The sequence below is a fragment of the Protopterus annectens genome, chromosome 4.part0, assembly GCF_019279795.1.
Source record: "Protopterus annectens isolate FY-2018-M chromosome 4.part0, PAN1.0, whole genome shotgun sequence".
In the NCBI taxonomy this organism is placed as follows: Eukaryota; Metazoa; Chordata; order Ceratodontiformes; family Protopteridae; genus Protopterus; species Protopterus annectens.
In genome coordinates, this window is record NC_056733.1 from 596,843,678 (window position 1) to 596,871,048 (window position 27,371).

Below are 27,371 nucleotides of genomic sequence, written 5' to 3' on the forward strand. Positions count from 1 at the left end.
CACTCTGCCTGGATGTTTGTGTTTCTCTGTCACGCTTTGGATTTTTTCATTTTTTCATTGTTTGGACTCTATGTAATGTCTGACTGACAGTGATTGGGTAGATTATAATTGATGTATAATGTTTGCAACTAATTATGTCATTATGGTTTGTGATGTATAATGCGTGCAACTGAGGTTATGTCAGTAGGGTTTGTTTTCATTTATAAAAATGTATGATCGCCTTGTCATATGTCATAAGTGATAATTTAATAAAAATGTTTCTTGTTTAAAAAAAAAAGAATTAAAAGGCTAAAGGCTCTCACAGTTCCGTTACCTTACCGCAGACCTGATGATTGTGTGAAAGTTAGCTGACTGTACAGTGCAAAACACTGAAAAAATTGGAAACACAGGCTAAAAAAAATAGTGCACCAGGGAGTGAATGATTTCTTTATGAATGGAGCATGGCAGAAGAAAAAAATAAGGGTTCATATGCTAAAACTGACAAAAGAATTTACATGCAAACATTTCATTTTTGTATTGTTCATAATTTTTGACATTTTCTTATGAGGGGTAGCATTCAGAATAAAAAGGCCTAGCTGGTTGTTTAAATATTTCTGTACAAATAATATCATTTAGAAGAAGAAAGCATAAGGTCTGTAAGAATGGGAGAGCATGAAAGAAGAAGAAGAAGCCCAGGCTGAGCAGGAAATGTGTGTGAGAGATTGGTGGTGTACCAGTTTGCATGAGGGGTAAAAGTTTAGGTTAGTGTGCTTTGGGATGGCTGACGATGTGAGGTCTATAAGAGAATGGGGATCTTCTGTGCTGAATATGGCAGTTAGACATAGTTGTGGATTGGCTAGTGTGGAGAGCAAGAACAGAGTAGGAGTGAGAAAGAGCAGACAACAGGGATCTAGAAGACAAACTGAAGTGGAAAAGAGAAAGAAGAAAAGGCAGAGTGTAAGAGGACATGGACAGAGGATATCAGATTAGTAGAAGAAAGTTATGTGGCACGTGTTAGAGTCGATGGAGAAAGTAGCAGATGCAGACCTGAAGGAGAGGACATGGTAAAGGAAGTCAAGGAAAACGGATGGTGCAGCCATTGGTAAGAAGTGATGGATGAGAAGACAGAACAATATGGGGTTGTACAGGAATTAGCACCATAAGGTGAACAAAAAGGAAGTGGACATGAGCTTTCCTGTTATAGAGGACAAAAGGAATGGTAAAAGGGTCAAGTGAAGCAGAAGTGTAGAGAGTTGCGCTAGTAGAATTTGAGGCTGAAAGGTGCAGATAGGAGAGGTAGATGCATAATGTGGTAAGTGAAGGGTTTAAGAGCCAGTGTGGAAATAGAGTAGTGGGATTTGGTTAGTTGAGTCTCAGTAATCAAGGAGACCAAGGGTTTTGGCAGGAGAGACAGGATGACCAGATTACACTGAAACCTTTCTTGAGCCTTAGAGTTGACAAAGTACAGGAGGTGACCAAAGTGATCACCATGGAAGAGGTGCAGATGAATGTTGCTAGTAGACACCAGTCAACTATTAGAGTAGATATTTGAGGTAGCAAGCAGTGTGAAGGTGGCAGATAGATGCCAGAAGAGGGAATTGGAGCTAGCATTCATGGAAGTGTTTCCTGTGCCAGCAGCCAATGTGCAGAGGAAGTAGAGGAGTAGGGAGTGTAATTACTTGCTGTAATGGTGGACAAGGTACAAGGGTTTGAGACTAGTAGAAGGATCATGGTATCATGGAACACTTAGCTGAGAGACAAGCTGTATGAAAGGACTGCCCCCATCTTTTCCCTGAAGAAATAGCAGTTCTCATAGCTAATTTAGGATGGAAATTCTGACCCTTTTGGTGCTTATCCAGATGACTTGCAATCCCCTTTCCCCTATCCATTCTGTTGTGAAAAAGCTTTCACACTGTGCCAGGTATTGTCAGTAGATTATTTTAGCTCTTTGTGTTGTAATAGATTATTTCTAGAAGTTATGAATCAGATTTTTCCCCAGAAATATCCCATAACTAGTTCCTCATGTCCCTGTGGTAGTTTCCATTAGAGGATGTATAGCTTTGCCCTTATAAGAAGTTTAAGGTACTGTATTAGGTATAAAGTCACCAGAAGAAAGCATGATTCTGGCCCGTATTTGTTTGTGGTTCCAAAGCAGGGCAGTAGTGTCCTCCGTTGTCAGCCCTCTTGAATTTGAACAAATTCCTTTAAATGCAGTAGTTGCAGAGGTTAAACCCGAAGCATCTTCTTCCAATAATAAACCAACAACCAACTTGTCTAGTCTGCAAAGCTATGGAGAGGATCATAATGGAGCTCATAAACAAAGATATAGGGGACTTGCAGACATTGGACCCGACCCAGTTTGGCTTCGTCAAGGGAAGATCATGCCTTTTGAACTTGGTCGACTTCTTCGAAACAGTCACCAAGGCCATTGATGAGAGAAAGGCAGTCCATACAGCCTACCTTGACCTTGCAAAGGCTTTCGACACAATACCCCACTCGGGTATTGTAGAAAAACTTACCAGCTTAAATGTAAACCCATATGTCACAAGATGGGTTGCAAACTGGCTTAAGGACAGAACCCACAGGGTTAGAGTTGCTGGCGCTATGTCAGACTCCAAGCTGGTCACAAGTGGTGTCCCACAGGGCTCGGTCCTTGGCCTCCTATTGTTCGGCATCTACTTCTCAGAAGTACAGGCCAACATGGGGGGACTTTGGCTGACAAAGTTTGCAGACGACTGCAAACTGGGTGCCATAGTGGAAAGTGCATCGGACACGGATATCCTTCAGAAGGGACTCACGGAAACAGATAGCTGGTGCCAGAGCCATGGCCTGAAGTTAAACGCCAAAAAATGTATAGTCATACCCTTCGGGAAAAATAAGGTAACCCCAAGCTACCATATAGGTGGCAATCCACTAAGCACAGAAGAGGTTATCAGGGACCTGGGGACCCAGGTTGACAGTGGCCTTTCTTTGACACTCACGTTGCTAAAGTGGTTAGAAAGACCTTCTACATTGCCCACCTGATCATGAAGGGATTCACATCCAGATCTAGTGAGGTCATTGTTCCCCTGTACTCTTCACTTATCAGACCAATGATCGAGTACAATGCCCCATTCGGGATGTATCTCACCCGACATCTGCAGCAATTGGAGAGACCCCAAAGTTCCTCACCAAAAGGATAAAGGGACTCCAAAATCTGTCATATGCTGCCAGATTGAAGAAACTCCAGCTCTATTCAGTCGCATACCGTCTGCTCAGAGGTGACATGTGCCTGACATACAAGGCCATGTCCAACCCGGAATTAATGGACATGCTCCACCTCAAAAAATCCAAATCCACCAAAACCACTAGAGCAAGCGACTTAAACCTTAGCACGGATATAAATAGGATGTGCTGGAGGGATAGATTTATCACTCAGAGACTGCCTATGCTGTGGAATAAAATCCCGGTCCATGTGAGGCAGAGCACCTCGCTGGCTCTGTTCAAGAGAAATCTTGACCTGTGGATGGGAGATCGTAGGTTTACCCCGGGAATCATCTCTGTGTCACTGCTGGACAGAGGCACAACAAACTAATGGGCACAGTATTTTTTCATATAAGGGGTGCCGTAAGCCACAAAAATTTGGGCTAGGTTTATAAATGCCTTAGGGCAGATTGCCTAGTATAAACCTATGAACCTATGAACAATATTGGATGGCAGTATTGGCTATGGAGGATTATTTTATTTTATTTTATTTCTTTCTTTCTTTCTTTATAATTTGTTAATATGAAGGATGCCTATATATCCACCCTAGTTTGCTTTTATCACAAGAAAGGTCTAATAAGATTCAAAGTTGCCTAGTTTTTAGCTCTACTGTTTGGCCAGTCGATAGGTCCTTGAGCAACTGCAAAATGTTTAGCCACATTTGTTGTATACCTAAGAATCTATCAGATTCAGGTGTTTCCTTCTCTGGATAATTACCTCATCAAACACAGATTATTCACACAGATCACCATTTGACAGTAGTGAACTAGGTGCTTATGTCCTTTAACACTGCATTGAAAAGGATCCATTTGAAATTGCTCTTGGATTCAGCTGCTACCATGCTTTTCTGCTTCAGGACAAAGTGGACACTTTTGCATTTGTAAATAATGTAGTTGCCCTTGCAGGCCATTTTAAACCTAGCCAGTTTCTGTTTTTGTGCTAAAATTAAATGAGTCCATTTGGTTAGAGACTGGTCTTACCCATCCTATGGTTTATAATTATGTATTACCCATAATGAGAAAAACTGGGATTATACCATAGATAATTTGAGGTGACCCATGCATGAGATAAAGCATTTTGGAGCTGCCTCTTTCTTTTAGTAGTACAATGGGCAGAGCTGTGGTAAATTTTCTGTTTCCCATCCATATATTAAGTTGCTCTTGAATATTGACAGGGATGAACTTTGTTTTATGTGGATGGGGAATCTGTTCCAGAGCAGCAATATCATCTGCAAGATATACCTGTCCCTCTAAACCATTCTGTTGATATTGCAGAAGAGGTTCGGGTCCCAAGACTGAGTATATGTTCTTCGTCTTTCACTGTTGCAGGTTTAGTTACAGGCCTTGATTTTTCTACCAGTTATTTATTTGGGACAAACCTTCCTGCAGGATGGCTAAGTCACTGGATGATTCAATGACCACTGCTAACTTGTAGTTATGTGCAAACTTAGGCAGCCAGAGCTTTGCTTACCTTATCTCCAGAGTTCTTGTCCTAGTTCTTGCAGCTGGATAATGCAGAACAACTGCATATGACTACAGCTTCTACAAAATGTTATTTTTTAATTTATTTTACATTTGTTGCAAGAGTTTCTAGACTGATCTCAGAACGCTTTCAACAATTTGGGCCAAAAGGTACTATTGTTAAATAAAGGGAGTGTATAATTTGTATAGAGTGTCCTGTCCTGGAGAGGGAGAACTGTTTTGTGGGTGTTCCTATCAATGGTATCTGCTGGAGGTTGAGGACATTGATGCAAGGAGCATAGTCAAAACATCGAGAATGATGGTGGACATGGTTGAGCTGCTGCACAGATGGGGGGGGGGCAATACCTTGCATGTCCTTATTTCACCCCCACCCCTAAGTCACAACCACTAAGTCCATAAAGGGAGGGAGTGGTAATAGAGTGTCCAAAAAGTAAAATAATCGCCGCAGCTGAAGGTGAAGACAAAACATCGCAGGATGTCCTTAGGTTCTCTGATTGGCCCCAGCACAGATTTGGATAAGTCCAGGGGAATGAGGAGTGATTGGAAGACCTGTTGATGGATGAGGCATGGGAGTAGAAGGTCATAGGATCAAGCAGGGGAGCAAAAGAGCTCCAGAAAAAAATTCACTAATGACACATAGTGAACGTACATATACACACACGTGCCTGCAGATGTGTGTGTGTGTGTGTGTGTGTGTGTGTGTGTGTGTGTGTGTACTCTGTCTTATATGTATATTTAAAAGTCTAATATGTCATATTCAAGCACAGTAGCTGTAGACTTATTGTAATCTATAATCTGTGTTATCAACTTGCAAATAAGTAAATATTAACTGCAACCTTTTACATACTTCATGCATATTTTGTCTTGTACATTATGTCATTTGAATTGTTGTCTCTGTATAACCTAGGGTGGGCCTGAAATTGGTTATTTGTTACCAATGTCCTACCCCAGTAAAAAAGCAAACTAACTAATTGTTTATCAGTTTCCCTTTCACACGTTTAGTATTTCATTTTTGAGCATCATATACGTGGTGCTTATAGTTTCATTAGGCTCCAGTGTAATATTAAGAGGTATCATCCAAAAGGACAGTGAGGTCACCACAAGTTTAGGACACCATCAGACTCCTCCCCCTCCCCTGCAGTATGACAGTTATAGTCAGAGACCTGGGTATGTGTCGTGAAGGTCATGGATCAGGGCACACCTTGGTCATAAAAGGACCTTTTATATAAAGTAACAACTGATTATATAATTGAGTAACCCAGGAGGGACTGAAGAACTCTAGAACCATTGTGTCCTGAGTAAACAAGCATTCAGCATAATACAGATAATACTGGACATAGAACACCATCTGTACACTCATATGATATCTCTCATCTTCTTTAGTGAGTAGTTAGGGGCAAAGTCAAAAATGAAAGGGGGCACAAAAGCCCAAAGTCAAGGTCAACCTGTAAATATTACACTAATTCACTTAGAATTTTAAAAGCAGCAGGTTTTTCTGAGCAGCAAGTCTAAAACTCTAATGACTGTTATTATTGCCTGACTCCAATCCAAGATGGATTGGTGCAAGATGGCGGCGCTTTGTATGGCAGCGGCCTCTCTGGCTCCCGGTGTGAGTTTTGTGGTCTGTTTTGATCCATTTTTGGGTCCATTTGGCCTGGTCGAATGTTTGCCGTGATGTTTGTGCTGTCCGTACTTATCTACCTTTTAATAGGTGTCATTGCTGGCTTTCAATTGACAGAAATAATAGTATCTGTGTTGTGTTGTATCCTTTCCATTCGGCTGTGCAGTAGAGGCTGACAGAGTTAGGACTGAACCATGGCGTTCGGTGCCAGACTTATGTTGTGCATTTGAAAGCTAAGGATATGCTGCACTTTTCCAATGTATTTCATTTTTCCATGGCATGTTTTACATGTTAGCTGAGTACATCACTATAATGATACAGATCACTTCTCTGTAGTAGTCTGCTACAGATTTTATAAGTAGTATAGTAAGACCATATTTGCCAGAGAATCCCAAAAGTGATGTATCTTGGAGATGTAGTTTTGCAGTGTGAATGATGCGTTTTTAGCACATGAAATGTGGTGTTTAAAATTTATATTAATATGTTAATGGTGGCACAGTGTTTAAAATTTACATTAGTGTATTAATTGTGTGGCATCCCCTGAAGTACTTTGAAGAGTACAAGCAGGGTTCACCTTCTGTGCATCATGTAAGGTGTAGTTTTTTTGTTTTGTTTTGTTTTGTTTTGTTTTTTGAGAATGGGATTTCTGTGCATTTCCTGTCCACAGTGCACAAGAAGCAACAGTAGTGAAGCACAAACATATTATAGAAAAAGTTCGATCCCCACAAACACACACACACACACACACACACGCGCATGTAAAAACATGCGCATACAGCAGCTTATCACTACTGTGAGACCTGATATTCTTAGTCTTACAACTCTGAAAAATAAGCCATAATTTCACATGCTGAAAAGTAAACTTTGGAATTACAGTTATAGTCCTGTGAATTACAAGCACCCCAACCCAACAGGAGAGCTCTCACAGACACGCACACATGCGCGCACACACACACACAGAAACAAACAACATTCTTTTGCACGTGCACACACACACACACACACACACACACACACGCAAACAAACATTCATGTGCACGTGCGCACACACACACACACACACACAAACAACATTCATGTGCACATGCCTGAGCACACACACACGCACACACATACACGCGCACACACACACACAGAAACAAGCATTCAACACACACACGCGCGCGCACACACACACACACACACACACACACACACACACACACACACACACAGTATGTTGACCACTACAGAACACTAGATATAAAGGTAGTACAATAATTGCTAATTTGTTATGCCTTTTCTGCTTCTAACCGAGCTGATCATTTTGTATCACTCCTGTGATCATGGTCCCCCTCATGATCTATTTTTTGCATTGATAGGGATGACAGTTTGTGTGTGAGGAAAACATCATCTCATATTGCGGCTCTTCGCATAGTCCCTCTGTGTACCACTGCATCCCATCCCTCTCCAGGTTGGATGTGCAATAAAATGGTCTGACATTCTGGCTTAGACTCCAAGTTGAACCTGCATTCCTTTTACTTGAGGCAGTTCCTGTAGGATTTTCTCCCTTCAGCCTTCCGTGTGGAAAATGCTTATGGAGTGGGAGTGGACAGTGTTGTCACTAATCCTTGCAGGAATACAAGGAGACAATTACCCCCACCCATTAACCAGCCTTCTGACCTTTAGGCTGCTACTCAAGTCTTAGTCACAAGCATTACAGGCACACACCCTTGTGTCTGTGTCAGTGGACCATCCATGGTATCTTGTAAGGATTTTTACAGATATAAAGCTGCCTGTATGTGTAATACATGTTGTTTCAGAAATTTGGTATACTGAATGGAAGATGGACACTGAGTTCTCTGAAATGTAGTTAGGTTTGTTCTACAATGTTACACAAGGGCATGGGGGATCTGTTTCACACTTGCAGAAATAGCAGGAATCAGTTTGGATCTGTAAACTCTAAAATCTTTAAGGCAAATACAAAAGCCTGTATGCACACACTACTTTTTCTTTTCTCAGTAGCTTTATGAAAACTTTGTCCATTTCAAAAAATACATTACTTGTTTTGAGCCATTCAGGTACTCGAAGAATTCAGCAGTTGGCTGCCCTCACTTTGTTCTCAGCATAGGTTCATAGGGTCATATAGGTTCATAGGTGTTTACTAGGCTAATGACCACAAGGGCCTTTTTAAGCCTAGCCATGCATCCCAAATCTCTGACAAGTTCTGATACCCTTGATATGTGTAAGCATGGGCCTGGGAGATGAACCATTTACAGGTCACCTGTTTGCATCAGAGACATAGGTGCCACACCAGGGATGAATTTCCAGTTTCCCATCCAATTGTCCAAGTTGCACTTGAATTAGATTAGGGAGGAACTCTGCTTCACATGGATGGGGAGCCTGTTCCATAGACGGGGTAGACTCTGGGATACATATCTATCTCCCCATTAGGTCCTGTTTATGTCACAGGCAAGGTTTAAGTCTTTATTACTGGTAATTCTGGTACTTTATGTTTTGTGGATATGCAGGAGGTCCATCAGAGTGGGGGCTGGCATTACCCTGTATGACAGGCATAGATCTCCCCTCAAAAGCCTGTAGGAGACAAAATACAGGGAAAGGGCCTTGAGCCAGTCTGCATAGGACATATTACTTATGCCCAATTCTAAGGGGTGTGTTGTCAATATGATAGTTACCAGGGATGGATGACTTCCCAAAGGATACTGTTATGCATTTCCTGGCATTTAGTTTTAGTCCATGACTCTGACACCAGTTGTTTGTCTGTGTCAGCCCCTCCTGGAGAACATTTGTGTCAGTGTGAGATTCAGTGACAGCTCCTAATTTGCAGTCATCTGCAAATGTAGTCACCCAGAGACCACTGACATTGGCCTTGACTTCTGAGAAGTAAATGCCAAAATGGAGAGGTCCAAGGCCTGATCCCTTAGGGACTCCACTTGTGACATGCCTCTTTGTAGAGGTGGATACCCCAGTTCTAACTTCCTGGGTCCTGTCTGTGAGCCAGTAGGCTATCCACCAGGTGACGTACAAGTTTGTGCATAACCTCTTGAGTTTGTCAACAATGCCCGAGTGGGGTATTGTATCAAATGCCTTGGCCAGGTCAAGGTAGGCAGTGTGAATGATTTTGCCTTCATCCATTGCTTTGGTGACCTTCTCAAAGAAGTCCACCAGGTTGAGTAGGCAAGAACATACTTAACAAATTATTTAACTGCATCGCTTCCTTCATTTGTAAGGAGTGCACATGTGATTTTTCAAGAGTGAAGATTTATTTTGATACATGACATTTCTCCCTAATAGTTTTGCAGTCACCTTAATATTTTTTTGTCTGTCTCTGGTATAAACCAGTGAGTGTGGTTTGGGAATGGGAGGTAATCCAATTTCTACCAGAAACAGTTTAAGCAGCACTGGAGTCAAAATAAGAGAAGGCCTAGATAGCAGAAAATTCCATAAGACAGCATAATTTGTCCTTTGGTTACCCATCCTGTACTAGTTAGTATAGAATGCCTCCTGATTCAGGAGAAATGCTTGTTGAATGCAAATTCAAAGAAGAAAAAATTGCTTTCTTTATATGCAGTGATCCAAGGAACACATGATTTAAGCTCTAGAGTGCCCCCTAATGTTCTCTTTTTACAGCATTGGAAAAACTGGTTATTGTACCATATTTCCCCATTATTAAAAACCCGATTTTCAGGACTACTCTTTATCAGTACCCTGCTTATAGATTTTTTTTTTTGTGTGAAGGGGAGGAGCTGGGGCAGACGAAGGTTGCCAAGGTTGTGAAAGGTTGTTCAGTCATCTCGAGTGTTAGGCACTGTCAGTAAATTTGCTTACTTCCTAACCATTTCTCTTTATAAAGTTAGGTATCCTTGTTGCATTGTATTGTTGTTGGCCTTACAGTAACATAGATTTCAGTTGTCTAACTGTTTGAAATATGTGCTCAAATTTGGAACATTGATTAACTTTACCTAAATTTGTATAGAAAGTCAATAATGTCGGCAGTTGTACTTAATTAACATTCAGCCATTCCACATTTGTGCAGGCTTTTTATCTTTGACTTGATACGGTTGCTTTTTCAGGATGTAGTGGGGTCAGTTCTATTGTGACATCTGTTCATGTCACAGATTAGTGGCAAAGGTTGCCTCCTGCATTCATTAACAAACTGGCCACTCTATAATGTCTCACAAGTAATGGTTTAATAATTCTCCATCCCTTTAGGTCAGAAGAGCAGCTTCAGAAGAAATAAACTGCTGTGTATTACAGTATTAATTAGCACTAAATATCACTTTGTCTTTCTTTGAAATAGCAACAACTAGAGCAGGAAGCAGCCAAACCACCTGAGCCAGAAAAGTCAATGTCACCTGCACCAAGCGAATCCAAGCATCGCAGTCTGGTCCAGATAATCTATGACGAAAACAGGGTAAGTGTGTGTTTGTATGTACAAGTGTCAAAACCTAACTCCACTGCTGGCAGACTTCATTCATAACCATGCATCTGTAGAGTCATTAAGGTGAGTTTGCTAGTAGTTTCTTAAAATTCATGCTGTGATAAATTCTTGTTTTCCAGACAAGATGGAAATGTTGCAGTGAATGTAATAGTATTATATTCCTTTCTTTTCTTTTCTCTGAATTAAAGAAGCACATTAATAGGGGTCTATATTGTATTGTCGCAAGCTGACAATATCGAATCTGATATGGTCGGCACGACAATATCGAAAGCGAAGAATATCGGCCAGGTAAACGGAAATCTCTGTAGGGGGATATTTCCTTTTGCCTCAATGTAGTGCAGTCTCGGAGTTGGTATATTTAAGTAGCGGGGGGGGGTGGGGGGTGTAGGGGGGCTTGCCCCCCTGCCTACGCCCTTTAGTTTTTTTTTGTTTGTTCTTTTTTGTTTTTTTATATTCTTTTGATATTTTACTGCATCGATCAATTGTGTTGGACATTTATTGCTTTAAGTAGATTGAGCCAGTGTTAGATTGCTACATTCCTAAGCCGAAGCAGAACAAAAAGGAGTAAGCTGCAGTGATGGCAAGAAATGCTGAACACGACTGGAGAGGATGCATTGCAGATGGAGGAAGGATTATGTTCTCTGACTGACACGGAGATACTCCAAATCACAGCAGAGTTTTTCAGAGTCCCCTATAATTATAACAGTGCCTAATCAGAGGGCTGCGTGTGTGTGTGTGTGTGTGTGTGTGTGTGTGTGTGTGTGTGTGTGTGTGTGTGTGTGTGTGTGTGTTTACGTGTATGTGTGTGTTTATATGTGTAATTTGACCTTAGTAACCCTGTTGGGGGTTTCCTAGCTGAAATGAAAAAAGTCTTACTGGAAAATTCAGTGCCTGCTGTCCTGAGACTGTTGTAGAAGCAGTGGTAGTGATGCCAGCATGATATGTTGGTGGTCTGAATTGGAGTACCAAATGAGAAATAATAATTTCCTTTCACTCTTTGATTCTAGAAATTAGTAAATGACTTTAAGTATATGTTGTACTGTACAGAAGTTGAGCAATTTCTCTGATGTAAGCGTAATAACTGAGTATTGGCTTATTTATATTGTATTGGACTATACTTAGATACACATAGTAATCCACTGTCTTCTGTCTGTGAATTTAGCTTGATCCCTATAAGTGTAATGAACTGAATCAGTAGCATGTTTTCAGATGTTTAGGTCTTCCTTGAAACAAGTCTTGACTTCTACAGAGAGGATAGTCGTGAGTATTTGAGAAACACTTGATTACAGCAATACAGAGGAAAGGCCATTTTCAGCGTCTACAACTTCATTTTTATACACACACACACACACACACATATATATATATATATATATATTTTTTTTTTTTTTCTGAAAAACAAGAAATCTGTTTTCATCAGTAAGACTAGTTAATAGAAGGTTTAAAATGTTAAAATAATTTTCAGGTAGTGTAGATAAGAATTAAACTGGATATTATAACACATACATACATGCATGCTACACACACATATATATAAACACACAGGCACACCAACACACTCAGATTCTTGTACGTCAGTACATCATGGAAAATGTTTACATTTATAATGATGTCAAGTTCTATTTTTAACATTGTTATTAAATCAGAGATGCAACAGTGATGTAGGTACACATTCATTATTAGAAAAGAAAACAAGCATGCAGTGTACATTTTTAGCAGTTATCATTCACTTTCAAACATTGCCTAAATTGCTGAATCCCTGCCATCCCTTAAACCTCACTCATCCTCCTTCTGAATGTTATTCTTTATGTATTCTTCCCACAATTTCCATTTATTTTTATGTAATTTTCTCCTTCCCGTTTCTATAGATCCTTGCTCTAATTCCTTTATTCTTTATAATGTCCAGTACTTCAGTTGCAGTTGTTTTAGATTCTGATTTCCATTTTCATAGGGTTAAACCTATTAGTGTTTTATTATCCTTAAACAATTCAGAACATGTGTCCCAGCTCAAAAAAATCATTTACTTTGTTACAATGCTTGCTTTCCCAAAATTTCTGACCAAGTACTCTTGTGAGGTTTCTAAAACTTAACAACTTATTACACTCCCCAAAACATGCTCCTGATTACTTATCTCTTTCCCATCACACTCCCAACATTTGCTATCTCCTGTGGAAAAATATTCTGAAGTCTGCCTGGAGAGTAAAAATACCTATGCAAACACTTGCAAGCAAAAATCCTAAACCTCCTAGACTTTGTTGCATACTGGTAGCTATACAAATATCCTTACACTGATGTTCTTCATATTGATCACTGCTGCAGTGGCCTTAGCTATATAGGTTATATCCTGCCAAGGATATACAGCCGGACAACTTCCAAAGATACAGGTCACCTTCCATGTGCCAGACTGTCAAGCTGCTTGAGATGAGCTAACAAAAAGATACGTTTGGGCACAAAGCCCTTCAGATCTTTCCTGATGACGATGAGTAGTCTTCTCTGAGGCATTCCTGTATTGACAGTCAGCTTGTGCTTTCCTTTGCTGTGGAAAAAATTTCTCTTTGGGGGGAAAAAACTTCCATTTTCTTATATTAACTGATGTTTTATTAGTTTCCTCTTCAGAAAAGTTATTTTAAAGCTAGGAGTGTTTTTTTTGGATTGTTTTGAGACTGTAATATACTTTTAAACAGAGTACTCATTTCTTTCTGTCAGTTTGAAAGTAGTGTAAACTAACTGATGACATATTCTCTGTGGAGAAATTGTTTATTTTTCCATTGTGTGGCTGGCATAGTGTTTGATTGTGCTTTTTACTGTGTTTTTTTCTGTCAAAAATAGCTTTTCTTGTCTGGGAAAGAGGTACCATGTTCGGCTTGACCATGGAACAGATTGTTGAACCCCTGGTCAGATCTTCTTCCAGCCACAAAAAGAAAAAGTTAAGCAAACAGCCTTTGCCATAACAGAAGACTAGCAGTTTGCATCAGCTGCAGGTTGATGACTCTGCTATGGTCATTTATTGTACCTCAGACCACTCATCATTTAGCCACTGTCCCTCTGGTGCTGGCACTGTGGACTTGGAAGTATTTGCATAGGTATTTTTTGTGAGTTTTAAAAACTCCCAAAAGAGTACTTAGTCGGTTGGCTGTGGTGAAAGAGAGAGATAAACAGTCTTGTCAGTCATGAGAGAGGGAACAGGGAAGGCTTCCTGCTGTGCCTCTCCTTGGAGAAGCAGCAGATTAGTAACATGGTTGGACACATTTCTTCCCATCAAAAAGCAACAGAATACCAAGCATGCATTTTCTACTCCTCAAATTTCTTTGAATAGGAGTACTTTACTGGGGCTGGCTCAGGGTTTAATTCAAGCTATTGATCCTTCTTATACAGTAATTTCTGGTAAAGAAAGAGGGAAGTCTCTTTTCCTGACTATATTTAAGATTCTGAATCTGAACAAGAAGTTTATAGATGGATTCAGGGTTTTGTTCTTAGATTTCTAATTCAGACTCAGAGGAGTGCTCAGTTTCTGATTCTCCCTGTGTGGGGTTCTCTTTCTCTGAGACTTTTGCAAGAATGTGCCATTGTTTTCAGTGGTAGAATACTGAGGTTTCTTAGTCTGTCAGAAAATACTATGAGTTGTTACAGAATGATTTTCTATAACCTACACTCTTTCTTCCTGCCCTGTCCTGTCTGCTTTGGAGGATGTTTGTCTTACGGCCTGCAGTTTTCTTGATAACCAGCCCTCTGTCCCTAAAGAGGTAGATAGGACTTATAAAGTTCCTCAGTCTGTTAAATTTGTATATGCTGTTACCAAAACTGACCCAGTAGCTATAGCCATAGTTGACTCCACGCCTACTAATCACTTAGTTATTTACAATCCTACAATTTCTAAATAAAGATGGGAAATTATTAATAGGTATGGAGAAAAAAGTGTTATCTTCTACAACTTTGATTTTCAAAATTTTAAATTGTTGGGCTCATATACTAAAGAGTGTTCTGATATATTGCGAAAGTATGAGGAATGTTTTATCTGCAGTATCTTCTTTTGAATAAAAAGCTGCTTTAAATAACTTATTTTTTCCTATTGCATAGGTCAGTACTCATTGTTTACTGTGTGCATGACTCACTTGATGCTTCTTCTAAGGTTGTGGCCATTGGTACTGTTTTAAGGATGTTTGCTTGGTTACATTGTCAGAATCTCCCAGATGATGTAAAATTTGAGATTTTAATTTTTCCCTTGGATAGAGATTTAGTGTTTGGCTTCTCTGCTGCAAAGCAGATGAAAAGGTATGATGAAAGGGGCAAGCTAATCCAAGGAATCTCTTAAGATTTTTCAGCCCTCCTTTACCAAATTGCTTGAGGGATTTTCTTTCTCCTCATTCTGTTTTGGCAAAAAAAAAAACAGAATAAACAGAACAGTCTCAACAGAATTCAGGTAAACATGCATTTAAGAAATACCAAAGAGGTTCCACAAAGAAGTTTCAACCCTCCAAAAACCAAGGACAGTCTAACAAGTCTGAATGACTGTTCAAGACACATTCTGACCCTCTCCCTTTCTGGCCCCCTTTCTCTTCTGGAAGGTCTGAATCTCCGTTTTTCTGTTTGGCAACAGATTGTTTCAGACAAGAGGACTCTGAAAATCATTTATTGAAGTTACAGATGTCAGTGGGAGGAAATTCCTCCTTCTAGGGGGTCATTCCTTGTCCTGCAGATCAGATGCTTTTGTTTTCACCTGTCCTTCATCTCATGCTGTAACATGGAGAGATAGAACCACTTCCTCGTCCTTCCCAGGTGGGGAAAGGGTTTTATTCAAGGATGGCCCTAGTGCCAAAGAAAGAAAATGCTTGAAGACCAGTTCTGGAGCTGTCTTTCCTAAACCTGTTTATGACAGTGCCCAAATTCAAAAAGATGTCACTTTACAGCCTGTTACCTTTTCTTCCTCTTTCAAGTTCCTTGGTAACACTAGACTTAAAAGATACTTATCATCACATCTCTATTTATCCATACTTCAGGCATTTCTTAAAGTTTTGTGTGCCTGGATCGCATCATCAGTTCTCTGCCTTACCCTTGGACTATCCACTGCACCAGGTGTGTTCAGAAAGTGTCTAGTTGCAATTGTAGCTCATTGCAGGCTGCAAGTTATCCATATTTAGATGACTTGCTTATCTTAGCAGGTTTTTATTTATCAAAATGCCAGGACTCTTTCTCTCTCTCTGTTAGATGAGAGATCTCTTGCACAAGAAAGGATTCTAAAGAACAATCAAAAGTCTTTCTTGACTCCCTTCCTGGGATATCAACCAGACATCTCAATTCAAAGAGATTTTCTTCCATGGAGAAAAATAGCTCTTTATCTAGATCTATTTCTAAAGTTTTCCACTCAGACTTTGGTCACTGCAAGGGAATATGTCAGGGGTTTGGGTCTCATTGCATCTATGATTCTCATGATATCCCTGGCAAGAGTCCACATGAGAAAGCTACAGTAATGTCTGAAGGCTCTTTGGTTCCAGCATGAACACCCTTTATCTTTTCAGATCCCAGTACTGGGATTTGTCAGAAGAAAAAAATTTTTGGTGGAGATGACAGATAAATCCAGATCTCTCCTTCTCCCTTCCTGCTCCAAAACAGTCAGTCACCACAGACACTTCAGACTTTGCTTGGGAAGCAGTTTCAGGAGGTATAAAAAGTACAAGGGGTGTGGGACACCAAGGACAGATGCAAGCACATAAACATCAAGGATATGCTTGCCCTGATAAAGGCACTCAACTCTCTGAACCGTCTTTGGTCCTCAGGCCTCTTCAAGTGGTTACAGACATTACCGCAGTCATGTGGTACATCATCAAAGAAGGGAGAACCAGGTCAAACCGTCTGCAGACTAGCTGTGTTAGATTGGAATATAGCTTCACAGCACAATCTCACTTTACAGGCATCCAACATTCCATTCAAGCAAAACTGTATGGCAACAAGCTGAGCAGGACCAGGGCAAACCATCAAGAATGGAAAATAGATAACTGGGTCCTCCAATATTTGATCCATCTGTGGAGAGTTCATCAAGTAGACCTCTTTGTCTCCTATCTGAGCAATCAGCTGACAACGTTTTATTCCAGGACTCCATGCAAGAAGACCTGGAAGACAGATGCCTTTTCTTTTCTTTGGACAGGAATGTTCCTGTATGCCTTTCCGCTAATATTTTAGGATAAGATCATTGTCGTGACTCCCTTATGGCCCCAGGCAACCGTGGTTCTCCCTTCTTTTGGAAATATCTAGGGACAGTTATCACATGCTTTCTCACAGAATGGATCTACTCGGACAAGAACGGGGGTGTTTGATACACCTTGACATCAGACATCTTCAGTTGACTGCTTGGATGATAAAGTCTTAATTCCTTTTAGGTACCTGTTTTCTGAGAATGTGCACCAGGTACTAATGGAGACAAGAAAGCCTCTTGCTAGAAAATCATATATTAGCAAATGGAAAAGATTTTCTATTTGGTGGCAACAACATGAACAGCATCCGTTTAGGGCTAGTTATTCTCTGGTTTTACAGTATTTGTGTGAGTTACTATCCTATGACATTTCTTATTCCTGTATCAAGGTTCATTTGTCAGCCATTTCAACTTGTCTGCCCATGGATCATCCTCTTTCAAGGCAGTTTCATGTCAAAATATTCTTGAAAGGAGTTTTGCTTAAGAAGCCTCCAATTTTTATTTATTTATTTAGTTTTTATTTGGACATCTGTTAATTGGGTATGTCCAACTGAGCAAGAGCCCATTTTCATCAGATGCCCAAGGGAAAGTCCCATGTACATACAGAATCCAAATTATAAGATAGCAGTAGTTACAAGATATTTTCCACATGCAAGAGTTTTTAAGTACAAGATTGACTCACATTAGTTAGATTAAGTACATATCATTGCCTTATGTAGTTTGTGATGCAGATGTAAGTACTGAGCAGCCAAGTGCTCTGGATTGTGCAGAACACTCTGCATTTCATATGGATTTAACCCAGTGTTCCGCACTGAACAGTAGTGGCTCCACTTTGCGATTTTTGATTGGCTCTTATACTGTTATACTGCAGCCCGTCGGCATTGTGGTATACGAGCCAATCAAGTAACTCCTCCTGAGGCAAAGGGAGCCAGTGAGGAGGCACACAATGCAGCCAATCGCATGCTGCTAGTGGTTTTCATGCCACTGGAATACCTTCTAAGAGGGTATTGTAGGGCGCAACAATATTACATTCAGAGTTAGGGACAAAGAGTTTAAATGTGTGGTGTCCTGGACAGTGTTGATTTCCTGAGTTGAAGAGGATTTGCTTGAAGGTTCACTCCATTTGTGGATAAGAGGGACAGGACACAGAGTGGATGAGGAGGCACTAGGCTGAACAGGAGTTGCTTCTGGCACTGCAGTGCATACACTGTATTGGCTTTGCTTGGGTTGGGGAGGTCATGGTGATGCTGTTCCTGGGCTGCTGACTGCTGTTGCTACCTGGCAGCTATACCCTTGTCTTGGATGATTGTTATTATTATTATTATTGTTGTTGTTTTTTTCATGCATTTGGTGGACTGGACTTTTGGAGCTTACTGGGCAGAGGTAAGTGGCTGAATGTGTAGTGTGTGGGAGTGATTAAACATACACTCAGACAGGAGTAGGGCTCCAGAGTTTTTCAGAATGCCTAGATTTTTGCTTCTTATTTTTGATCTGTCCCTCATAAAATGTGCATTTTTCATGCAAATCTCTGAGGATTCCAGTCACTAAAAAGTGGCATACATTTGAGTTTCAGACTTCATGTCCTTTGGAAAATGTATGTTAACACAAATCCTGTTATTAGTGCAATTTTCTAAGTTTATAAGAGCAATATTTAAAATGTGTCCTTATTTTTTGGACTACCCCCCCCCCCTCCCCATTATTTTAGGCTTTGTCCAGAGTTTTTGCTCCAAGGTTCACCACTAATAGTGAACTGCAGTACAAGGGGTTTGCACCACGGTACCAGTTTTAAACACATTTATTAAATTCTCACAAAAGCTGTATCTGTGTCATTGCTTAAAGTGTAACTTAATTCTGGATTCTGTTTATGCTCTGCACCTAGATAGTGTTTTTTTTTCTTTGTAATTGCCCCAGTTCCTTTGTTTTTTCTTTCTGTTTTTTTTTTTTTTTTTTTGATTCAACTAATTTTGCTTATATTACTTATGTATGTCCTTGATTTTACTCCACTGTTAGCTCTGACCCTTTTTTCTTTCCTAAAATTAGTGACTTTTGGAGAAAAGATTGTGAATTACACTTATCAAATAACAAGACTTAGAATTATAAAGTTGTTTCAAAAAATGTGTATTAATATAATAGTGGCTATATTTTAAGTGTCCCTGATTAATTCAGGTTTGTCTTTGAGTGGCTGAGTCAGCAGATTTAATTGGAGAACATGAGGAGGGGTTGGAAAAGCTGGTGCTGATTACATTTTTTTTATTTTAAGAGTTGCAGCTGAATACAGTTATGTATCCATTTTCTACTGAGTATATTGCATTTTATCAATGGTTTCTGCCGATTTTATTTAATTTGATTGTCGGGGTAGTTTGAGTCTGAATTGTTTGCTTAAGTAAATGTTATTGGCTGTGGTTTTTAAACTTTGAGTAAGATACAGGTTCCTTTTTACGACGTATACTGATCACGAATACCATTTTCAGTGATATGCTTATTATGTAGCAAATGTAGGTCGATTTTTGTGTTCCAGCAACTTGTTAAAGGAATTACAGTGCAGTTCGTAATTGCACTGCAGTCTCAGTTTTGGCCAAGTGGAGTGGTTGATCCTTAACTTTGTACATGAAGAACGGGCTTTTCAGTAAGGTGAAATGAGAATAGTGTAATGCACCGTTGTGAAGAAAATGTAGATCGAAGGAAACCTCAAATACACTCTTGTCAAATGTACAGGATTCCCTAGCGTAATACTTCTGGCAGAAAGCCCACTTCAGCCAGACCCCTTGGAAGTGGTGTGTTTTCACTTAGTGCGAAAATAGAGTATTCCGCGTTTTGACCATTTGTCACACGTTGCTAGGGTCTGTGTTCCACACTGACCTCTTAAGAGGTTGAGACGTGTGCATAAGTAGGACGAAGAGAGAGAAGAGAGGAAGCTAGCAGCAGTTAAAGGTGGTAGCTGAAGGAAATTGCAGGGAGAGAAACAGTGAGGGGAAATGCAGGTGAGCAAGCAGAGGAAGACGTTTAGTAGAGTTTAGACAGGAGGTATAGAAGGGAATAGTTAGTGTAAAGATAAGAGTGAGGAACAGTGGAGAGAAAGCACACTAAATGTTAAGTAGTGTTTTGGCATACACAGAGCCGTGATTTTAGTAGGGTTTCAGTTAATGCTTTTTGAAGCTTTGTGTGTGGGGAAGATTTCTAATGCTCAGAGGGAGGTTATTCCATTTGGATCTTGCAGGAGGATGAGATAGTCATTCGAATGAACATGTTTCTCTTCACTGCAAATTATGTTTCTACAGCTCTCCACCTAAGCAGCTGATATTCTTGGGAGCCCAGATTTTCACTGTTGTATTTCTTTAACTCGTTCTTATCTGCTACATGCTTTTTAACAGGGGAATTAAAATTGTATAAAACAATGTTTTAAATATTTTCTGCACACTGCAATTTCTACGCAAAAGACTCAATTTCTTAAAGTTTATCAGATTAACTAGTCAAATTATACAAAACTAGCTAGATATTCTAGTCACCCCCTTGACATACTATGTAGTAAATTAGTTTGAATGTGAATTATTCCAAGCTTCGTTTCATTATCTTTGTCTGTGTGTTAACAGCCCTTTGGCCCTGGACCAGGGAATTAAACGATAGGTGCCAGTTGAGGTGAAAATGGACATATTCATCTTGATGGGGCAGTAACTACACCGTTTTCTGAGTTGAGAAACTTAACTATGGGGATTTTCAAAAGTATTTATTCATGAAAGGATTTATTTATCTGAATTTGTTAGCCAGGGTGTTATCTACTAACCACAAAGTACTGATTTTAGCTAGATGTACACTGCTATGAAACAAGACCATTTTGAGTTTTTTTCTTAGGTTGGATGGGATGTGGTTGGAATGCTTTTGTATGAAGTGAGGTATGTTTCTCATCTTCTGTAGACAGCTCATTTTAAAACTTAAAATGACTGAGAAAGGGGGGTTTAGTGCAATCTTTTTTTATGGAATGCTTCTCTTTTATGGCAATTGATACATTATTTATGAATTGGGCTAAGAATGTTTTGCAAAGGAAGTACTTCAGCTTAGTAGGAGAAAGTTGCTTGAAGTATTTATACAACATAGCTGTTGGACAGTTTTAGGTATGTGTACTTTTTGTTTGTGAGATTTTTGTTTGATATGTGATGAATTTGTAATGTTGAGTGTAATTTTTGAAGAAGAAAAATAGGCAGGAATTATATATTTAGTGTACTTTTTATTCCAATGGTAATGCATTGTACTCAGTCTTTCATTTTTATTTTTATCGCAGTTTGTGTTAGCAGTTATTTCAGTATGTAGTTGAGCTTTTTTTTTTTTACCTTTTAAAATTGTTTTACTTTAGAGCTGTTTATTGAGTATGCTAGGGTGGGTAATTCATTTGTGATAATTTCGATTTTTGTTAAGCCTTGAGCTTATTTGACAGATTTTTATTCTCTCTCATCTTAATAAAGACTAGGTGAGCATTTGCTTATTTGGGCAGTTATATAAAATTTCATTTATGTGTATATCTGTGTGATATGTGTTCTTGTCATTGTACCTTCAGGTCTGTGTACGCATAAATGAGTGTGTGTGTGTGTGTGTGTGTGTGTGTGTGTGTGTGTGTGTGTGTGTGTGTGTGTGTGTGTGTGTGTGTGTGTGTGTGTCAGGGTTGCCACTTTTCCAGGCGCCCAAGGTGGAACATCTCTTATGATAATGTGGGATTTTGCATATAAAGCCATATCCTCAAGTATAAAAAAGTATTTACTACCAAAAATAAAGAAACTCTGCTGTTTGAATTTTAGTTGAATGTGATATAGTGTTTGAAGTATATTATTGTGTTTTTAATGGATGCTGTTAAAAAAAAATCTTGTATTTAGAAAGCATTTATAATTATTATTTATTTATTTATATTTGTTGACCGGGAGTGTCCGACTGGACGTAGGTCCATTTTCAGCGGAGGCCCGGGGAGAAAAGCTCCACAGTTAAAATAAACAGACAGTAGTTACATTGGATTACATAGCGATTAACAATTTACATAGCAATTACTTACAACATATTTACAGATGAAGAACATAGTACATCAGTAGACAACTAGAATCTTTATCTGTGAAGTACATAACAGACATTAACAAATGTTACAATAAGTTCCTGCTGTATAATAAGTACTAGGCTTATGAGCATCTGAGCTTGCTATAATCAAGGTAGTTAGTGGAGTGGAAAGAAAGGTAGTGGTTGGATGGGGTGGGTGATATTAGAGTGGGAGTCGCAAGGGCATAGCCAGCATGTATTTAGGTGCGCTTTTAGTAAAGTTTTGAAGTGGGTGCATGATGGTATGGAGGTAATTGTGGGTGGGAGGGAGTTCCATAATTTGGCTATGGTGCAAGAGAATAGTGCTTCACCAGCAGAGTTATTGGCTTTGGTGATCTGTAAGTGACTTTTGTTGCTGGATCTTAGTGGTCCGGTGGTGCGATAGGGTTGGAGTAGATTCTGGAGGGATGGGACATTTAGTGAATGGTTTACTAGTTTGTGGGCGAGTGAGAGTTGATACCTTTGAAGGAGGTGAGGGAGTTCAAGCCAGCCCAGTTCAGCAAGTGAGAGACAGTGGTGACTACGGTAGGATGCCCCTGTGGCGAATTTGGCGATTTTGTTTTAGCATGTCTCTAGCTTGTTTAGATTGCATTGCCTTAGGTTGGTATATATTGGAGAGGTATAAAGTAGGGTGGAGATAAGGTGGGAATTTGCTATTGAAATCTTTGCTGCTTTGGTGAGAAGTTGCTTATTTCTGTATAACGCTTCTATTTTTTTGTGGACTTTTTTTATGGTCATGGATATGTGAATGTCAAATTTTAGTTTATTGTCTATTTCCACTCCTAGCAATTTGGTGTGTTCAGTTGGGTATATAGTGGTGTTGTCTTTTGCTGTGATGTTAAAGTGAGAGTTGTTTTGAGTATGTTTGGTGGGTTGGAAGATGAGTAGTTTAGTTTTGTTTGGGTTGAGTAGTAATTGGGCATTGGATAACCAAGTTTCAACAGAGGAAAAGGCTTCCTGTGTGACTTTTTGCAGTTTGGGTAGGGACTGGGCTGAGCAGATGATGGTTGAGTCATCTGCGTATTGTATGAGTGTGCCATGTTTGGTGACTGAGGCTAGATTATTGGTGAAAACAGAGAAGAGTAGGGGTCCAAGGATGGATCCTTGGGGAACCCCTATGGAGACAGGTAGTTGGGGAGATATGTCATTCTGCCATACAACGGATTGTTGGCGGTCAGACAGGTAACTCTGAAACCAGTTGGTGACTGATAGTGAGAAGGATAGGTTATTGAGGACAGAGATAAGTTGTTTGTGTGGGACCATGTCAGATGCTTTAGATAGGTCTAGGAAAGTAGCAGAGGAGAGATAGCCATTGTTTTTATGCTGAAGGATAGTGGTGGTAAAGGAGAGTAAGGCAGTGGTGGTGCTATGGTTTGTTTAGAAACCATGCTGAGTATTGGAAAAGAGGTTGTTAGTAAGGAGGTAGTCTGAGAACTGAGAGTGTATGCATCTCTAGTATTTTGGAGAGTGGAGAGAGAATAGCTATGGAGCGGTAATTGGTTAGTTCTGTGGCGGGTCCGCCTTTGTGGAGAGGAATTATATGTGATACTTTCCACAGTGTGGGAATGTAACTTTCTGACAGAGATCGGTTAATGAAGATGGATACTGGGTAGGTCAGAGCATCAGCTGTGATTTGTAGGTATTCACTTGGGAGGTTGTCTGCTGCTAATTTGGTGGGCTTAAGTTTAGTTAAGAGTTTTTTTATGTTGGAGGTAGGTACAGGAGAAAAAGAGAAGGCAGTGGGGAGATTACTAGTTGAAGGTGTGGGTTGGAGGGGAGGGGGGTTGTGTTGTTTAGCTAGTGATAGTATGGTTTGGGTGAAGTGTGTGTTGAATGAGGTAGCAATATTTTCTGAGGAGTGAGGGATGTTAGGAGGAGGGATATTGACTTTACCTGGGTGGAGGATGGAGTTTATGGAGGACCAGAATTGTTTGGGGCTGTGTTGTGAGGAGTCTAGGGCAGACTGGTAGTATTGGAATTTGTCCTGTTTTATTAGCTTTTTGACTCTATTGCTTAGTTCTAGGAATTTCTGTCTAGTTGAGGGGGTTTTGGTTTTGCGCCAGTGCTCCCAGGTTTTTTCCCTGTTTTTCATTTCTGACTTAGTGGTTTTCTGTAGCCATGGGGAGAGTTGTGCTTTGGTTCTGGAAAGTCTTATGGGGGCGTGGTAATTAAGGATGCTCAGGAAGGTAGTATTAAAAAATTCAACTGCGTCATCAAGACTGAGGTATTTCAGAGGGTGCCAGTTACATTCTTTGAGGGATGAGATGAATATGAGTGGGTTAAAGTTTAGTTTTTTACGTATTTGACGGTAGATGACAGGTTTAGCTTGGTATAGGTATTTTTTGAGTAGGAATGTTGGGGAGTGATCACTGAGGCTATCTGATAAGCAGCCTGTTATATTTGACTGGGGGCTCTTACTGACTAGTATCCAATCCAATAAATTATTTTTATTTTGTAACAGCAAAGCATAGTCTCTGTCATAAAGAATAACTTATATGTTATACTTTTCTGCTTTTTTCATAGGATTTATAGGAATTTCAGTGCAGTGAGTGTTGCAATCATTTACACATTGCCGGTACCCCCTCCCCCCCGGCCATACCTGTGTCCCTAGGAGGGCTCGGCATGTCAAACTCGGTGTGAATTTTTATGTTCCCATCCGGTCACCCAGGTCCTGTTTGTAGGATGATAGCATATCACATTACTTAATCTGCAGAGAAAGTCTGTTCCAGAGGTGAGTGAGGCGCTGTTTTCAGAGGTATAACATGTCGTATGTGGATAGATTAAAATCTCTATCCCTTTAATATGTCTCCTACAGACTGTTAAGGGATGACCTGTACCTGACCTACAAGGTAGTCACCAATCCAGTCCTAATGGAGCTGCTACATATCCGCAAGTCAAACAGCACAAGGGTCACCCGAACTAGGGATCTAAACTTAGTCAGTGACTCAAACAAAACATGCCGGAGAGACAGAGGTGTCTGAGAGATTGTTTTTTCTTTGAAACAGGCTTCCTATTCACATTAACATAAAAATTTCAACAAAATGCAAATGAAAGGTCATGTTCCTAAATGCTAGGAGTCTAAACATGAAACTGCACTCATCGCAAGCATTCTTAAACCTGGAAGATGCTGACATTTGTACAGTCACAGAAACCTGGTTCAAAGCTGCAGAGAGCATCCCAGTCTTACCTGGTTATTTATCCTATCATACATTCAGTCCCCAAAATGTGGGCAGTAAAGTCAAAGGAGGTGGAGTTTCAATATATATTAAAGACACACACACCTCCAGGCTGGCCAAACAGTGTGACACACAGGAGACACCCCAGGTGCAGTTAACCATGGACAAGACCCCTATTCAAATTATAGCTAGCTACAGACCCCCAAATTTGACTCAAGATGCCCTCTCCACCTGTCCGGACCTCTTCAAATATATCAAGATTCAACCCTTTACCCTGATCCTGGGTGACTTTAATTACCCAACCATAGATTGGAAAAGCTACTCATGCCAGAACACAAATGCCCAGAGATTTCTGGATTTTTATCAATGTAAATGCCTTGGAACAGCTAGTCGATATCTTGGACTTAGTATTAACTAACATGAGTAACCACTGCAGCACCCCTACTGTATCATCCTCCCTGGTAAGATCCGACCATAAAGCGTTCACTTTCAAAGTCACCATCTCCCCCTGACCCACCTCTAGCTAGGGTCAAACAAAAAAACTTCTCCAAAGCTGATTACAACCTCCTGACTGATGGTATAAACAGCTTCACAGCCCACCCCCACTGTAGGAACCGGCACCAATGTCCAAATCTACACCAAAGTACTGTACAAGCATTTATATAGATGCATGGAATCCGGAATACCTGACAGGACAAAATCATCCTCTACAAGGAAGAGTAAACCTGTCTGGTGGACATCTGCAATAAATAAACTATATAACAAAAGGAAAAAATTGCTGTCCAGGATCAAGAAGGAGCAGGTGCCCAATTGGAAGCAATCTCTCCTTACCTTGAACAAGCAAATAAGAGCACTAGTGAAATCTTCTAAAGCCAACTTCGAGTCCAAATTGGCCACATGTACTAGAGACAATCATAAGGCCTTCTTCATGTATGGCCACAGTCTCAAAGGAAGCACTCAGATCTGTTCAGAACTGGAGGTCAAGGACACCACATACACAAATGCTGTAGATATACCCAGTCACTGACAGATTGAGTGAAAACTTTTCCCCTCTGTCCCCCATCAGTAAATTAGGACATCCCCAGTACCTGCCCCCACACCTTATCTCTAGGGAAAAGGTCATCACTGCCCTCTCAAAGGCAAAAAATACAGCCTCCATGGGACCCAATAATATCCCAGGCTGCATCCTACGTGAACTCAGGCAGGAACTTGCAGCACCATTAGTCGCCCTATTCAACCAAAGCCTGAGTACCAGCTTTGTCCCAGATGAGTGGAAGACAGCCACTGTCATCCCTTTACACAAAGGTGGAGTGTCCACCAATCCAGGAAGTTATAGACCCATCAGCCTAACTAGCCTGATCTGCAAGGCCATGGAATGGATGATTATGGACATCATTAACAAGGACATTGGCAACCTCCAAACATTCAACCCCACACAGTTTAGCTTTGTCAAGGGGGGTCATGTCTGTTACATCTGGTTGACTTCTTTGAGACAGTCACCAAAACCATGGATGAGGGGAAGACGGTGCACACCCCCTACCTTGATCTGGCCAAAGCCTTTGACACTATTTCCCACTCTGGCATAGTAGATAACCTCTCTCAACTAGGCATCAATCCATATGTTACCAGATGGGTAGCAAACTGGCTCACTTTTAAAACTCACTTAATCAAAATAGGGGAAGCCACCTCAAGCAGTAGACCCGTAATGAGCAGCATACCCCAGGGATCAGTCTTGGGGCCTCTGTTATTCAGGATGTACTTCTCTGAGGTGCAGGCCAAAACCAGTGAACTATGGCTAACCAAGTTTGCAGATGACTGCAAGCTGGGTGCTGTCATCAATTCCCCAAGTGATGTGGACGTCCTCCAACAGGGTCTCAGCCAAACAAATGACTGGTGCCAGAAACTTGACCTCAAGCTGAATGCCAAAAAATGCATCATCATCCACTTTGGGGAGAATGACGTTCCCATATGTTATCACATTAATAACAACGTCCTAGGTACACAGTCAGTAGTGAGGGATTTGGGCACCCAGGTTGATATCAACCTGACGTTTGACCGCCATGTTTCTTCCATTGTACGGAAAGCTTTCTACATGGCCCACATCATAAGTAAAGGTATCTCATCCAGGGACAAAGAGGTTGTAACATCCCTGTATTTTTCCCTTATAAGG

At 40.4% G+C, this 27,371-nt stretch overlaps 1 protein-coding gene across 6 annotated transcripts in view; it reads left to right on the forward strand.

Annotated features, from left to right (window-relative positions):
- NCOR2 (nuclear receptor corepressor 2) overlaps positions 1–27,371 on the forward strand; it is a 3,277,114-nt gene that overhangs the window by 1,473,473 nt on the left and 1,776,270 nt on the right. For all 6 annotated transcript variants that reach the window (XM_044068530.1, XM_044068534.1, XM_044068533.1 and 3 more), the window contains one exon: positions 10,625–10,738. In XM_044068530.1, the coding sequence (XP_043924465.1) occupies positions 10,625–10,738 (114 nt within the window). The remainder of the gene's footprint in view (positions 1–10,624; positions 10,739–27,371) is intronic.